The sequence below is a fragment of the Takifugu rubripes genome, chromosome 1 (assembly GCF_901000725.2).
Source record: "Takifugu rubripes chromosome 1, fTakRub1.2, whole genome shotgun sequence".
Taxonomy (NCBI): Eukaryota; Metazoa; Chordata; class Actinopteri; order Tetraodontiformes; family Tetraodontidae; genus Takifugu; species Takifugu rubripes.
Genome location: NC_042285.1, coordinates 15,568,950 through 15,584,237, shown reverse-complemented (window position 1 = coordinate 15,584,237; position 15,288 = coordinate 15,568,950). Strand labels below are relative to the sequence as shown.

The 15,288-nt window shown below is 44.5% G+C and overlaps 1 protein-coding gene across 4 annotated transcripts in view; it reads left to right on the top strand.

Moving 5' to 3' along the window:
- clybl (citrate lyase beta like) overlaps nt 1-6,253 on the top strand; it is a 39,549-nt gene extending 33,296 nt beyond the window's left edge. For 3 of the 4 annotated variants that reach the window (XM_011606932.2, XM_029836501.1, XM_011606925.2), the window contains exons 4-8: nt 3-104; nt 1,225-1,318; nt 1,602-1,769; nt 4,126-4,250; nt 4,679-6,253. In XM_011606932.2, the coding sequence (XP_011605234.1) occupies nt 3-104; nt 1,225-1,318; nt 1,602-1,769; nt 4,126-4,250; nt 4,679-4,774 (585 nt within the window). In that variant the 3' untranslated portion in view covers nt 4,775-6,253. The remainder of the gene's footprint in view (nt 1-2; nt 105-1,224; nt 1,319-1,601; nt 1,770-4,125; nt 4,251-4,678) is intronic. The other variant, XR_964783.2, reaches the window with a different exon arrangement.
- The last annotated feature ends 9,035 nt before the right edge of the window (nt 6,254-15,288 follow it).

Sequence of the window (15,288 nt, the reverse complement as noted above, 5' to 3'; positions counted from 1 at the left end):
AGTTTGTTGACAGGTTTCAGCACAACTTGAAAGGACGGCCACTGACAGAACCCATTCGACTGGTCACCTTTGTGGAAACTGCTGTAGGCCTTCTCAATTTTAAGGTAAATTATAAACACCCCCCACCACCCCCCCTCCCAAAAAAGAAAGAGAACCCTGTGTAAGACAGTTTTTGTCCATTGTTCACTTTAGATTAAAGACTGTCTCTGGGAGCAGAACGCTCCACATGTTCTAAATGAAAGAGATTCAGAGCTTTCGGACAATCTCTTAAAATAAACCTTTTGAGGGTGGTTTTTTTTTTTCTGTGTGTGTGTTTCCTGTCTTTGTGTGCCTTTGTCCAGACATACTGACTTTTTTTTTTTAATTAGACCTGTTTTAATATCATCAGAGTGGAAAAGTTGTTAATGATATTTTGGCAGGCATCAAAGCCGTCACTGTCACAGTGCGGCGTGACCTTCAGCAGCACAGAGGAAGGGCCGTGATTTAGAGCATTTGGGGAGAAACAAGCTGTCCTTCCTTTTGATTTGTCTTTTACTTCTCCATTGTAATTCTCTGACTGTGTTTTTGGTTCTTTGTGTGCGTGTTTGTGCGTATGTGCGTGTGTGTGTGTTTTGATGGCAGGGGGGTGCCTGCCTCTGTGTGCTTTCTTGAGTACACCCTGTATCTTTGGCCAGACTGAACCCCAGGTTACAAGCACAAAAAGAGAAAGAGAAATCACTGTCGCACAGCTAGTGGTGAAATTAATTTGGAAGCCAACAAAAGAAGGAAGCATATTCACATTGTTACATTCTTTTTCACAACAGACGGACAAAATCCAGATTATTTTATATTATAGCAGGACTTGTTTGATTTTTTTCTTTTAAATTTAGACCAATAAATTGCACGTCTCGTACGCTTACAAAGCAAAAAAAATGCTGCAGCTAATTGATTTAATTGTCATCTCATTAACGTTGGGTAATTGTTGAGCAATGTGCGAGAAGCAAAATTCAGCCCAGCAACATTAAAAAAAAAACTGTATAATAGTTGAATCCTGATTGAGTGATGATTCATGTGCTACTTTTAGCTGTGGACCTCTCAGTGCAGCAGAAAGGAAGTGCAGCAGTGCGCAGTCGGCTTTCCTATGAAATGTTAAAGCTAAAATGAAATAATGAAGTTAGGTTTCAAACAGATTGTGGTGTTCTATGCGTACTTTGTCTAGTTTTAAATGTGATGTTTTCTTTACAGGCGGTGTGTGAGGAAATGTCTCGCCTCGCTCCCAAAGTGGGTCTTCACCATGACGGTGTGGTGTTTGGCTCCGATGACTTCTGTGCAAGTATAGGTGGGTTTTACAGTGTTACTTCCCTGTCAACTCTCCTTTCTGTTTTATTTTTTCAGCATATGGAAATGTTTAATCAGAAATATTTAGGAACTCAAACACACCAGCAGTAATGGGACTACTTATCCACACTCATATGTTCCTGCCTGCAAGACACATTTTCACTATTTCAAAGGTTATTTGACAATAATTCGAATTTTTTCGGTATATTTCAGTTTTCTTTAACAACCAAGATGATTTGGATGCCCTATAAGATGCACGTTACATCGTGTGTGTTCACCTGCAGGTGCCACCCGGACTGCAGATGCCAGGGAGCTCCTGTATGCACGGCAGAAGGTAGTGGTGACCAGCAAAGCCTTTGGGCTACAGGCTATTGATCTGGTCTACATCGATTACAAGGATGTGGAGGGGCTGAGGAAGCAGGCCAGAGAGGGAGCACTAATGGGCTTCACAGGTAGAGTCCTGAACTGGTCCTTGCCCCAGTAACGGCCATGTTTCACCTGTGTCATTTTCCCTCTATTGCTGATTTATTTATTCATTTATTAGAGTTTTGTCTCTCACCACTCCATTTCTATTTCTAATTGCATAATGATGAATAACCATTTTAAATACACTGTATTAGGATCCTGGATTTGGGATATATCATGCCCAAACCTTAAATGGCCAACTCTGTCTGTGGCTATGTCCACCCTCCCTTACATTTAAGGTGCAGCAGAATTCTAGTGAAGTTCCTAAAGGCATGTCCGACGTCCCTCCGTGACTGGTTCAGAACAGAACTCAAAGGGTTCTACTGTCAGCCAGCAGTAACACTGCCTTTGCCATAGTGTAGCAGAGCTCATGGACACACCGAGGAGTTTCCTGACAGCCTCCCGTCTGATTTTAGTCCAGCGTTCTGTGTGTCTTTGCTGTGCTTTATCAGACGTGTTCAACGACAGATATGGGGAAGGCGTACACCTTGATACTATATAATTTTGCATTTGTCTTTTTTGCAGTAGTGCAACAAAATATTTACATTTTTCAAATCCATTTTTTTCACTTTCACCACAAACTTGTTTCTATTTAAAAGCGTCAGGTGTTGTTCATAACACTCGAATGGTGGAAGCAGCTGGTTGATGAAATAAATGGTTGGATTTGATGTGGAAAAAACATTGAAAGGACTGGATTAGTGGCTTACAGGCCATAGACACTCTGTATAATCTTAGTTAGTAGCTATTACTGGCCAGAGTGTGCTTAAGCATTAGTACAGTGCAGCCAAAAGTGTCTACCTGTGCGCTAAATGACCTTGGCACAAGTAAGCCCTACACAGCACCCATTAGCGCTGACTGGTGAGACGCAAAACACGTCTTTCTGGTGTGAGTCAGGTGTGAGTGTAAAATTAGGTTCTTGTTTTTTTTAATAAGGGAAATTAGATGTCTTATTTTGGGATTGTTTATTTTCCGACCTTCATATGCTACAAGTCTCTTATCTTTAAAAAAAAAAAAAGGACAAACCCTTCGTAGGAAGGAAAATTGTGTTTTCAGTGACCACATTTTGCATCATCCCCCAGAACCTGCATCATTCGCCTGAGAGCACTTTGCTAAATAGCAATCCTCCAATGAGATGCCAGCACCACATGGCATCCTGGGATTGGCCAGAGGGCATGAATGATGTATTTTAGGAGAACCAATGGGTTGTAACTGAGGGCACCTGAGTCACTCTGTCTGCCTTTTTACTTTGTCATTCGCCTCTTGTCCTATACGCGCCCCCATACCCACACACTTTCAGAGTGGAGGCCTGCTCCCATCTTCAGCTCAGATGTAAAAACAGGTGGTTGTGGAGCAAATACACACAAACTCATTTTGCCTTGGTCTTCATTGAGATGCAGCAAGCGCCAACACACACACGAGTATCATGTTCTCTCATCAGTACTGGATAGAACAAACTATAATGTGATGATTGTACAACAGCAGTGTGTGTTTCTCCGAGGTTAACTGGGGTAAGCAGAGCGGAGCGGGTTGTCTCCACCCCCTCTCCTTTCCTGTTCTCCAAATCTACTCTCTTTTGGGGCAAAATGTCCCCCCCCCCCTCCATGTCCCACCCGTTCGGCTACCTTGAAGGATTTTGTCGTCGGTGACAAAGCTAAGCCCTAAAGTGTCGACTTTCTGCTGGACGTTGCTGAGCCATTTTCCTCACTGCACAATTCACAACCGTACCTTATCGCTACAAGTTTGGTGTGCATGGGATTATGTCTGTAGCATTGGCCCAAATCTAACTGAGATGGAGTGGGTGCAGGGGAGTGGGGGGTGAGAACCGTGTGTAGCAGAGCCTTTACCCAACGTTGGTCTTGTGTCTCTGTTCAGCGCTAAGACGTCCGTGCAAGTTGCGTAACCGTACACAGGGAGAATCTGATGTAGCACAGAATTTGCGAGTCCATTTATAAACTTTAAATTCAATATGAATAATATGCAGGTCATAAATACATTTTCTGAAATGTGTAAAAATATTTACTCTATTTTAGGTGGTCTTATTTTATTTGGTACTTATGCCATCATCTCGAGATTTATTTCATAATTATGGCTAAGCTTTGCCACTTAAGCTATTGACAGCATAAAAACAAACAAACAAACATACAGCTGATGCCCGTTTCAGTGCACTGCCTCCTTGTCCCAAGCATTCCTTCAACGACAGTGTTGTCCCCTGTTGACAGTCATAAACGTGCCAGTTCCTGGCACATCTATCTCCTGAATGAGTGCATTTAAATGCACTGATCCGCTGCTGCAGACTGTTCTGTGTGTCTGATGTGTCTGATGGGTTTTGCTGTTTCTGTGAAGGAAAACAGGTTATCCACCCGGGGCAGGTCCAGGCTGTACAGGAGGAGTTTTCCCCTAGTCCAGAGAGAGTTCAGTGGGCGAAAGAGCTCATCTCTGCCTTTGAGCAACACCAAAATGAAGGAAAGGTAAGATTACCAGCTAAGCAGCATTTTTTTAAATAAACCTCTTTGGAGTATTTGTGTGTTTCCTGCTCAGAGACTCCAAGAGAATGCATACAGTACATCCCTCGGTGACTGTCAGAGTATGTTAGGTGTTGGTAATTTAGTGCATGGGTAGATGCTGTGTGTTGAGGTAATAGGCTGTCTGGCCCATGTCACCGTCTTTTCCAGTACTGCTCACACTGAGCATCACCCAGGGAATTAGATCCCCTCTAACTTTGTCACTCACGATGTAAACAAGATGTGTTTGTCATTGTGTTTGGTATAAAAGAGTATTTAAAAATACTTTTGTGTGCAAATATAGACAGTAAACACCATTTTATTGTTATTTTCTGTGCATGTGAAGGTTAATTGGGCTTTAATGTTCCTCCCTCTGCTCTGGTTTCTCTGATCAGGGTGCGTTCACCTTCCGTGGCAGCATGATTGACATGCCCTCGGTGAAGCAGGCCCAGAACATCATCACACTGTCCGCCGTGATGCCGGACAAATAACTCGCCCGGAGAGAAGGAGCACGCCAAATAAACCATGAAATCAGAGCTCAGAGGAGAGCAGAAATATTGTGGCAAGTGGGACACTTTTCAGAGCCCGAGTTTGCGGTTTGAACCCCCGTTTGTGTCGTTTCAGTGGAAACGATTTTTACTGTGGTCTCAGGAGTGTTGCACGTCTGACCCAGAGACCGAGTTTATGCTTTCAGTATTCCTTCGCAAGTTTTCAATGATACAAAATCTGGAAGAGTGGAGCCTGCTTCTGTTTCAATAGTGGACCCCCCCCCCCACCCCCCACCCCCCCGACTTTGAGGTCCTGGCAGCTGGGCGAAAGGGTAAACAAACACAACAAGCCGCTGTTGTGGAGCTTTTCATTAGGCCCCAGTCTTCCACACAGCCCTCAGCCCCCCACCCAGGGCCTGACTCGCAAACATCAAAGTCCTGCTCACATAAAAAATACCCAGATGGAAGTGTGTAATGTTGTGACATTCCAAAAAAAAAAAAGGTCTCACTGGCTGTCGAGACTTGCAACCCGTTGGCAGATAAAGCAGTCTGATGGAGAGGATGGGAGGGGTCAGACACACCCTGACCTGCACGCGTGCACATGCTGCTGCTATCTTATTCCAGCATAAAAAACTGGACTTTCACCTTTCCCTCGAGCTTCGGTGTTTTTTTGTTTTGTTTTTTTAAATGAAGGCCGCGGTTATTAAAACAGGATCTCCTGGATGGTGCTGGTGGTCGACACCAGAAGTAAAAGTGTTGGAAGTACAAAGGGGAGCACTTGTGCCCGTCTGACTTCCAAAGACAGTAAAGTGGGTGTGATGATAGGGGGAGACAGATTAGTGGCCATGTTGTTCCAGCAGACCAGGACTGAAGCTTTGTCTCTCTGACGGTGGATGGGAGGATAATTGGGGGGGTGTTGAATGGTTAATAGTGCCATTGGTGACCATGGTAATGAAAGGCACCAAACCCCAACTCTCTTTCCATCTCCCTCTCTCTCTCCCTCCCTCTCTCTCTCTCTCTCTCTCCCTCCAGTCTATTGTGTCTTGGGCAGGACCAGGACTGTGGTCTGTGCCAGGCCAGGCCAGACAAAAAGATCTAAATCAGTCCTGCGCCCAGCCAAACGCCCGAACAGTAAGCTCTCTCTCTGGCACTTGGCCACGTCTTTCTTTCACCCCTGGCTCACTTCTCTTCTGTCCGGAATTCACATGCAGCTTGTTTGTTTGTTTTCAGACACTCGGCTATTCTAACCCCAGGTTGTTTGGACAAAACCTTCTTTTTTTTTTATTTCCAGACTCTGCAGACGTTAGAAACAGGCGATTGCTGCATATCCTGATGCTTGTGAGTTATCTCCAGCGATTCCTTTAATCATGACTTTGGGTTTTTGAGTTCGAACGCACGTTGAACTTTGGAACTTTACAGTCAAATGCATTTTGTCATTATTAAAATGTGAATAAACAGCAAATTGACCAGTGCTCTGAAAGTTTGATTCCCTGCTGCCTGGTTTCTTTTTCTCCTAATGTGAGCTCATCCCCTAAAATCCGCTAAATTCCAGCCTTTCGTGTCAAAACGTTTCCATTTCCTTCTTTTTGAATTCATTGTTGAATCTCCCGGTGCTGCAGCGGCTGAGAGAAGAAGTCGTCCTCGCGTTGACGGCAGCAACAAACGCTCACCAGGTGACAGCAGTGGTGAAAGAAGGTCACTCTGACAGGACAGCTTGTTTTGTCCAGAGCTGCCCTGCACCAACAGGTGTCCCCACAGACAGGAAGGAAGATGTCCAAGCAGAGGAAGCAGTGAGGGGATCCTGCAGGGGCAAACAACAACAGCAAAAACAAACTCTAAAACAGCATCAACTCTTCTCAGGGCGATCTTCCAAATTATTTTGCAACCAATCCACATTTCCACTTCCTGTCTGCTTCTGCTTCTAGTTCCAGATGTCCACACTCATTAAAACAGCAACAAAAGGTCCTCTGGTCATCGCGGAGACACACTTGCTGGGCTTTCATTGCACCTTGACAACTTTGCAGTCCAGTAATTTGGAAATGAAAACGCAAACGATGCCAGTCACATCTTTGTTGCTCGGAGGAATGCATCCTTGTCTCCCTCCGCTGTGTAATTCTACATGACATTTCTATTATGTGTGGAACCGATATAATCTGCTCAGTCAGCTCGGCAGTTTTATTTAAATACATCTCTGCGCTATTCCCTGAGAGAGTAAATTACAATTAACACGATTATAACCTCGCAAATTTGTGACGGGAATCAATTAGGCTCCGAGCAGTATTTCATTGCCCGGTAATGTGTCGGTCGAGATTGCTTTCATAAATTAGGAGGGACTGCGCAGGCGGTGGAAATGCATGTATGCAAAACAGTGTCAGAAGAAAATTAAAATGAAATGTTTTACATATTTTTCCATTAATCTAAATTGGACCCGCGTGGCAAAGATTGTTTTCTTCTAATTCCCCGCCCGGGGATGCCAAAATAATGACTTGATGTTTTAATAGACTTCTGATGACAATAGTACACGATAAAGTGATTGCAGCAGACGATTATTCTGGAGCAATAAAATCACATCGTTATTGTCGCCGGCGCAGTTTGAGGAGAGCAAAGTTATTAGCGGAGACAGTTTCTAATAGAACATCGACTAACATAAAAGCTTTAGTTAGCCCTAATTAACTTTGTTTCAATATTTAACTCCGTTTAAATAAATTGCAAAAATAGTGACAAAATTCTACGGTGGAGTGTTTTCAGTACCTCAGGGCCCTCGGCTATTTTGGGGGTCTTTTCTATTATTTATTCTTTTCAAAACAGTAGTAGACATTTCTGGATTTACTGAAATTGTTTTAATGGCACACAAGGTAATGCAATAATCGACAATAAATGTAACCAGCATTATCAATGAGATAAATTCGATAGTAAATTAAAACAGGTTTTTTTTTCTAATAATCTAACCATATTATTTTTCACCATTTTCCCCGCAAAAAGAAAACACAAAGTTGCATTTTCAGATGGAAGCATTTTGTGGGGTTTTTATAGCCCCACGTTGTGTCGGCAAAAAAGAAAAGACCGCGGTCCGTCTGCTGCTGTGGCACATGTAAAACCAGTAACTTCATTTGATGAGAGCTTTCGTCTTCCATCAGTAAAATGTTCACGGTGTGACAGAACGATAGGAAGCAATTTGCATCTTTTAATATCACCTTTTTAGCCTTCAGAATGTCTATTAAATCTCTGTGTTTCCGCTGTCGTCACGGGTATAAAGCAAAAGACACTAAAAAAGGGGGGTTGCGATGATTGCAGCGTAAAAGGGTATTTATTCATTTATTTCATGTATTACATTTATGTTGGGCAGATTCTAATAATGAAGGCGGATAACGTCGCTGCTGCAGCAGCCTTGTAGTCAGGTGAGGCGGGTGGGAACTGGAATTTAACCCTCACACTGGCCCCCGGACCTGAAATCCTCTGCAGAGTAAAGTTCTTTAGCAGGCAGGTTAATTTGATCCGCAGCGTAGCGTTCGAGTCTGTTGTAATTGAATATTTTTTTATGAATTGTAGTGACATTAATTTTTTTTTTTTACCTCACTGTATTTTCCTCTGGGCTTGACTCCCCCAGACTCTCTTTCTCCTTAACGGGCTCAGATCAAAGGCTGACCGGCCCCGACGGAGACCACTAAAATCCGCCCGCTTTGTCTGCTGTTGCCAGGAGTGAGGAAGGGTGTCGGGCAGGAGAGAGGGGGGGCTGCCATGGTAATAACACTCGTTCCACAGCGACAAAAAGTCTGTGCAACTTTTTCTTGACTCGGTCACTAATTTTATTATGTACTTGCTTTATTGTCATGTGAGTGGATGGTGATGTTAGGAACTGGAGGCGCGCATTGTGCCCAGTAAATGTAGTTTGAAAGTGCAGACGCGCACCCTCGTCGTTAAAACGCTCCATTGTCCCTGAACGCATCAGACGGGACAGGCCAACAGAAAGTTTCCTCGGTCGACACAGACTGTTAAAAAGGGGAAACAAAACAGAGGCAACACCTCATAAAGCGCACAGAACTGCGCCTGAACACGCACACGAGAGGAGATTAAACTTCACACCTGCTCTGGGAGCTGATTCCGTTCAAGCCACGATGCCGGGTCTTCTGTTAATACAGAAAATATATGTTCTTCATCTAGAGGCATATCGTTTCACGTGGGAAAGTGGCTCCCAATTTGTGGATATGATGGATGGGTTTCTTTGTTCGGCGTTTATCTGCCGTCCTGTCAGCATCCGCTGTGATTGACACTGATCCAACAGAACTACTCTCAGGATGGAGCAAACCAGCTCCAAACGCCCGCGGAATTTCTTGGGATTCACAGAACTTGTAAAGGGTGTGTGAACTTGAGAATAAAGTTGTAAATATCAAAATATTTTACGACAGAATTTAGAAAAGACTCTGGGGCTTTTCGTGGCGTCAAATGTCCGATGACATTTTTCGTTTATTTAGATCTCTCTCTCTCTCTCTCTCTCTCTCTCTGTCTTGCTCTCCCTCTGGATGTGTGCGCGCGCGCGTCGCCGTGCAGGTGAAGGCCGCGCACCTGCGCGCAGTTACGCCCCCGCCGCTTGACGCAACCTCCAGTTACGCCCGCAAAGCCAGAAAAACGCCGACTGAAGCCCTGGCTGAATGAACCCCCTCCCTCAAGCGATCCGTTATTTCTACGATAATTTGCCATAATTATCACAAGGTTGGGTTTTGCATGCATGAACTATGAAATGGCAAAAACAAAAACGTCTGTCTGTTAAGCATCCTTTACAACGTGCGTCATTTGGTCATCATTTAATGTTTCATTTAAACATAAATGTTTGTCCAGTGAGCCAGAGACAGCGCCGGTCGACTTTTCTTATTTGTCATGCTCCGGTCTTCAACATGACACCACCTAATCCAATTAAAGACGATAACCCTGGACCTGGATATATTATTCTCCTCTCTTTTTCTCTTCGAGTTGCTGACAAGCACTCTTGGTTCTGTGTGAAAAAGAGAGTCAAGAGCCCTCTCCTAATCCCGGGCACGACCACAAGTGATTGAAGAGTGAAAGAAACTCCTCGTTGGTCCTTGTGCTTGATGGAGTTCTCTTTGTCCGCCTTCTTGTTTGGGGAGCTCTTCAGACATCAGCCCATTATTTTAATTCTTTACAGAAAAATTACGTCTAAACTTGATGCTTTAATATTGAAACAGTAAATAAATAGAACTAATCTGGATTCATTGTCTCTTTTACCAGTTAAATCTATTTGTAATCCAAACATCTTTTTAATTGAGCTACTGGAAACTAATACACATGAAATGTGTCTGATTATTCTTTTTTTTTTTTGGCAACTGCATCTCCGACTATTTAAAAAGTAACTGTGAAAAAGTATTTTACTTTAAAATTAAGAATACACAGATTGAAATGACTTTAGAATGAAATAGGATACGCTTCATTAGCAAACATCTTATAGTAGGTGCTGTAGAATGACAGGTAATTGACATTAATCTGCTCTCTCTGAGACTCAGAGGGGATCTAAAGGAAATGGGGATACGGTTAATGAAGCACCACTTGCCCTTTGAAACTCGGGCACAGTGTGCAGCTGGGAACTTTGCAGAAACTTCATTTATTTTCCGTCACCGAGATGCATCATCAGCTGTAAAAAGGTGATATATGGTCAAGTTAAATGAGTTAAATGGGGGAGAATGATGCCTGTTAAAGCGGCCTCACTTTCAGTTTGTGATGACTCGGTTTATTGCTCTCTGTGGAGCTGTGGGGTTGAGGCTTCCCTAAGTGATAATATTACTCGCCGTTACCAAGATCCACTCAGAGCTCTTCAATCACAGGGCGATATGCTTATTATCATTCACATTGTGGGTTTTCTCTATAGGAGCTGCGGCAGACAGGCAGAGGGAAAGGTGGAGGAGGTAAAGAGCCGCACCTCTCCTCTCCTTGCACGCCACTTCGGGCCACGGGGGCCTGCGTAATGAGGGCACCTATGGGGCCCTCCTGGATGGAGAGGTGTCCTAACCCCGTCACGGCTGGTCAGAAAGGAGGTGCAGACACCTGTGCGTCACCCCTCCTTCTGCCGGCTCCCTCCCAGTGGCGCCTGCCACATCCAGCCCTCCCCATCAGCCAGAGTTCATACTTGAGACACAAGTTTTGACAACGATAATGATGTGCACTGCGATGCAGAAATACCTGAGGGGCGGTGAGGAAATAAGAGCCCTTGTAACTCTCCTTAGGGCCAATTCACTTATGATAAAGCACCATTCTGCGGCCTCCCCCTGAAGCCATGAATGCATAATCTGCTGCTGCGGCTGCTCTCCAAATCAGGAGGAATGTCTTTCAGCTCGAAAGCTTCAGTAAAATGTAAGCAATGGTGTTTAAATGATGATCTTCTGAGTCAAAATAACATCTCTATTAGAGTCCCATCATTTTGATGAATGATATCAGTCATATTACTAAAACAGGACCCCATCTCAAGGTTTGGTGTCACTAAGATGGATCAGCATTGATATTTGTCAGATGTATACTGGCATTTACCATGGCAAGTGTCTGCAAAGGGCCAAAAGGTGCGCGTCCCCAATGGAGCTGGCCTAATTATACAATTAGTCTTGTGATCGGGACAGTCCATAGCTACGGCTCCTGTGGGACAAGCAGACACATTATGGTTGTCATCTGTGTGCACACAGCAAGTATAAAGCTCAGCCTATCGCTCGGCTTCTCGTACTTATAATGTCCATTTCCTGTTCTTGTCTCTTTGTTAAGGCCTACAATGCCATGATTGGGGATTTTTTTTTCTTTCTGGACACACCATAGGTCATCTTGGTATTTGATCATTTATGCCTTTAGCCTCATAGAGGGATTGTATTTATTTGTTAAGCCAGCGGTCAGATGGCGACCCCCATATCTCGATCTCATTGCCTATCCAGCCATATATCCGCTCTGGCTTATCCCAGTTCAGTTGGAAACATCAAGACACCATATTTTCTCCTGCCTATCCAGAGCCATATCTGCCATTTCTAAACCTAAGTCGGTTGAAGAGAATGGGTGCAGGGCTTGTGATGTTCACAATCCACGCAGACACCTCCATGAAGTCAGAGGGAGGTCCTGGCTCTGCATGGTCGAGGAGGTCGCCGTGCCTCCTCACCGTACTTTGCCCCTGGTGCCCCGGCTTATCACATTCGATTAGAACTCCTGTAGGGAGACTGCAAGCTCGAGATGAATTCAACTTCATCAGTTGGCCCAACCATGATGGACAGTGATGTTCACAAACAAGAACAGGACTCAGGAGCTTATCTGCGGTGAGCACGGATGAGCATTTCTTCCATTACCATAAGACAGATTCTCAAGTTGTGCAGCTCCTTACGTGGACACAACTCTAACCCATCTATCATCGCTCGTTTCCAGAGATGGCCCCACTCCCCTCTCCTCAGCTGACCTTTTCTACCATGAAATTAAATGCATTCAGGTCCAGTCCTCTGATGTCGTGGCCGTGATAGTTTGGCTGATACCGGTCTTTGCCTACAATTGAGGAAGTCATGTTCAGAATGGAGAGGCCAAGGATTGGGTGTGTGTGTGTGTGTGTGGGTTGGGGGGAGGGGCACCATGCTTTTCAAATCATTTTGAACAATCACAGATATGTTTCTAAAGCTAAAATGAAGTAAAAAGGAAGGAACATACGTGCATTTAAATGAGATTTTAAGCAGGGGCCATGTAGGTGAAAGGAGTCTCTTATATGCTTGAATGCAAGCCTTTGATTATTATTTATATATGAAAAGCTGCGTACACATACACTTCCAAGGTATGAATCGATATTATGCCAGAGAATAAAAGTCTAGTTCTATTATCCACCTTTTCCTCCCACCCCTTTCGGTCCAAGTTTCCAAGTACACTGAAGCCGACATCCTGCATTTAGAGGCTTTTAGGAAAGCCCTGTCATTCAGTAAGAAGCCATGCTCACGTTTATTTCATTTCTACTTTCTGGCCAGCACAGGGGCCAGGTAGCAGCGTCTGCCTCATGCAGTTGTCCGTGGACGACCTTGCACTCCTCACCTTCTGCTTTGGAGCGGCTCCCAGTCCTAGGATGGGGCTTTGGACCGGCACCAAGTCTCTACCCCCACAGATGTTACTGAGCCACCAGATATTATGTCAGTTTTCTGAGTGATGTATCGTGCACTTCTAAACAGCAGCCGAAGACTGTAGAGCAACCACATTACACAGACCGAGTTCCGGCAGCCTCACAGGAGTTGTCATCTCCCAACAGTTATTTATTTATTCATCCGAGACCACGTTTACAGGATCTCTTTTTTCATTTTAGGACAAATATTACACCTGAACACATGATAATGTGTTACACACATTTGTTGAAATGGTTTACACACACACACACACACACACACACACACACACACACACACACACACACACACACACACACACACACACACACACACATAAACATGCAAACAATATAGACACAGGATGATGTGCACATGAGGTAATTTGCTTAATGAAGTTCCTGTTAAAATAAAACGAAGCACAGGTCAGGTGAAGAGCACCCCCCACCACCACCACCCCACCCCCACCCCCCAGTGTGGCCCTTGTCAGATGTTTAACTCTGCAGCTCCTCTGGGAAATAGGTGCAACCACAGCTAATGAAGTTGCGCTGTTGAGAAGCCTCATTCTGCCCACAGCCATGCGACCATCTGAGTCTAAAGCCGGACAAAGACTTCCACGTTTTGCCCCCAGCTTCAACCATCTGAATCCGACTCCAAACCGCGTTTGAAGGAAAGAAAATCGTCTTCACCGTGTCCTTCTCTCTCTCCCCCTCAACACCTTCTCCAGTGCGCCACGTCGCGCCGCGCCGCCCGCTGTTGCGCGCAGGTGCTCGGATCAGATGACCCGCGTTTTGAACCGAGCGTCTTAACTCTTGTGACCGAAATGATCACTTCACAAGCCGTTTTCGTGAACATTGTGCCAACAGCATTCAGAAGATGGATAATACTTGTAAAGTCTGACAAGGCGGCATTTGTTTTGGCTCTACGCTCGTCTGAGAAATTATCATTCAACCCCTTTAAAGGGCACAATTGAGAAGCAGCGGCGTTTTCACTGCGACTTCTGGCTTTGTCCTCTCTAAAGTGGCGTCTGCATGTCTGACTCTGCAGTTACTTATTTGCAGGCAGAATGTAAAGGTGGCCCATGTAAGTGATTTCCACGGGCATCACACTAAAGGAGAACAAATCGCTGACAAAGGAGCGCCATTCCCATTCAGCTGCGTTGTTAGGACAACCAAAAAGTATTTCTCAGATAATAAGTTCTACTTCAAAGCGTTTCTCACTGAAGGGTGACTGCTTCACTACTTTTATTAAGTCTCCCTCCATTTAATGCAGGAGGAACTCACTTTGGTTATTTTTCATCGTGTTTATTTTGTAACATTCATTGAGGGCTTGTGTCCAAACGGGGCCTACACGAGCACGCTACTCTCCCTAAAAGCCAACAAGAGCTCATTCACGGAATGAAACTTTGTTGTCTCCGTCTTTCTTTTTTTACGAAAATTGCGAGAGGACGGCTATAAAATTGATAGAGCTCTTCCAGTTTTAGCCTAAAAAAACACCTGCAGTTGTTATGTAAGAGCTTCTTCTTTGGGTTGTGAATAAGGATGACTATTATAGATTGTTCTCGCAGCTTGCACAAGAAGTGCGTGTGCGCGCGTCTGTTTTATGGGCTCGGCCACAACAATCATTGAGGTCGGGCCGAGTCAAGTGTCTTAATTGCTGCAGTGTAGAAACGCAAAGTGTGCGTGTGTGTGTGTGTGTGTGTGTGTGTGTGTGTGTCTGTTTGTCTGTGTACTTATTTTTTCGAACTCTTTCCCTCGCAGGCGGGCCGCCGTGCGTCTGCAGCTCTTCCTTCTGGAGAAGGCGCATCCTCAGCGTTCATTTAGTGGCAGTCGCGTTGAAATGTGAGCATCTCGCCACCCAATTGCCATAGAAATCCCAACACGCCATGAAGACTGTTAAAGCGGTCAGCCTTCCTCTCAGAAGCTGCAGCCTTTGAAGTGGCGCACAACTCGCGTTGGTCAATTTTCGCTGTAAAGGCCGGACAGCCAAGTCTTTGAAAGTGAGGTTGTGCGTTTTAATGGAGGAAATAAAAGGAGGAACTTGTTTAATACACTCTATACAAGGCGATGCTTATTGTCAGAAATCTTTTATCTTTTCTTTTCCCATGAATGATTCATGCCTCGGCTGCTTTGTGCTATACGCGCCTTTCAGTGGTAGCGCCATCAGGGGGCTATAAGTTTTCCCATTAGCTCGCTGATTATAGTTTATACCAACCTCTTTGGGGGTTTAGGCTGTTTCTCAGACATTATATTGGAATGCCAAAATGGAAAGTGAGATGCTTGTTTGCTTTTCACTAAAGACCATTGCTCCAGGTTGCAGCAGAAAATCCTTAAAATATCACCCCAAAAATGCATCTTCTTAGATTATTTACATGACTAATATCAAAGGTCTGCAAAGCCATAACTT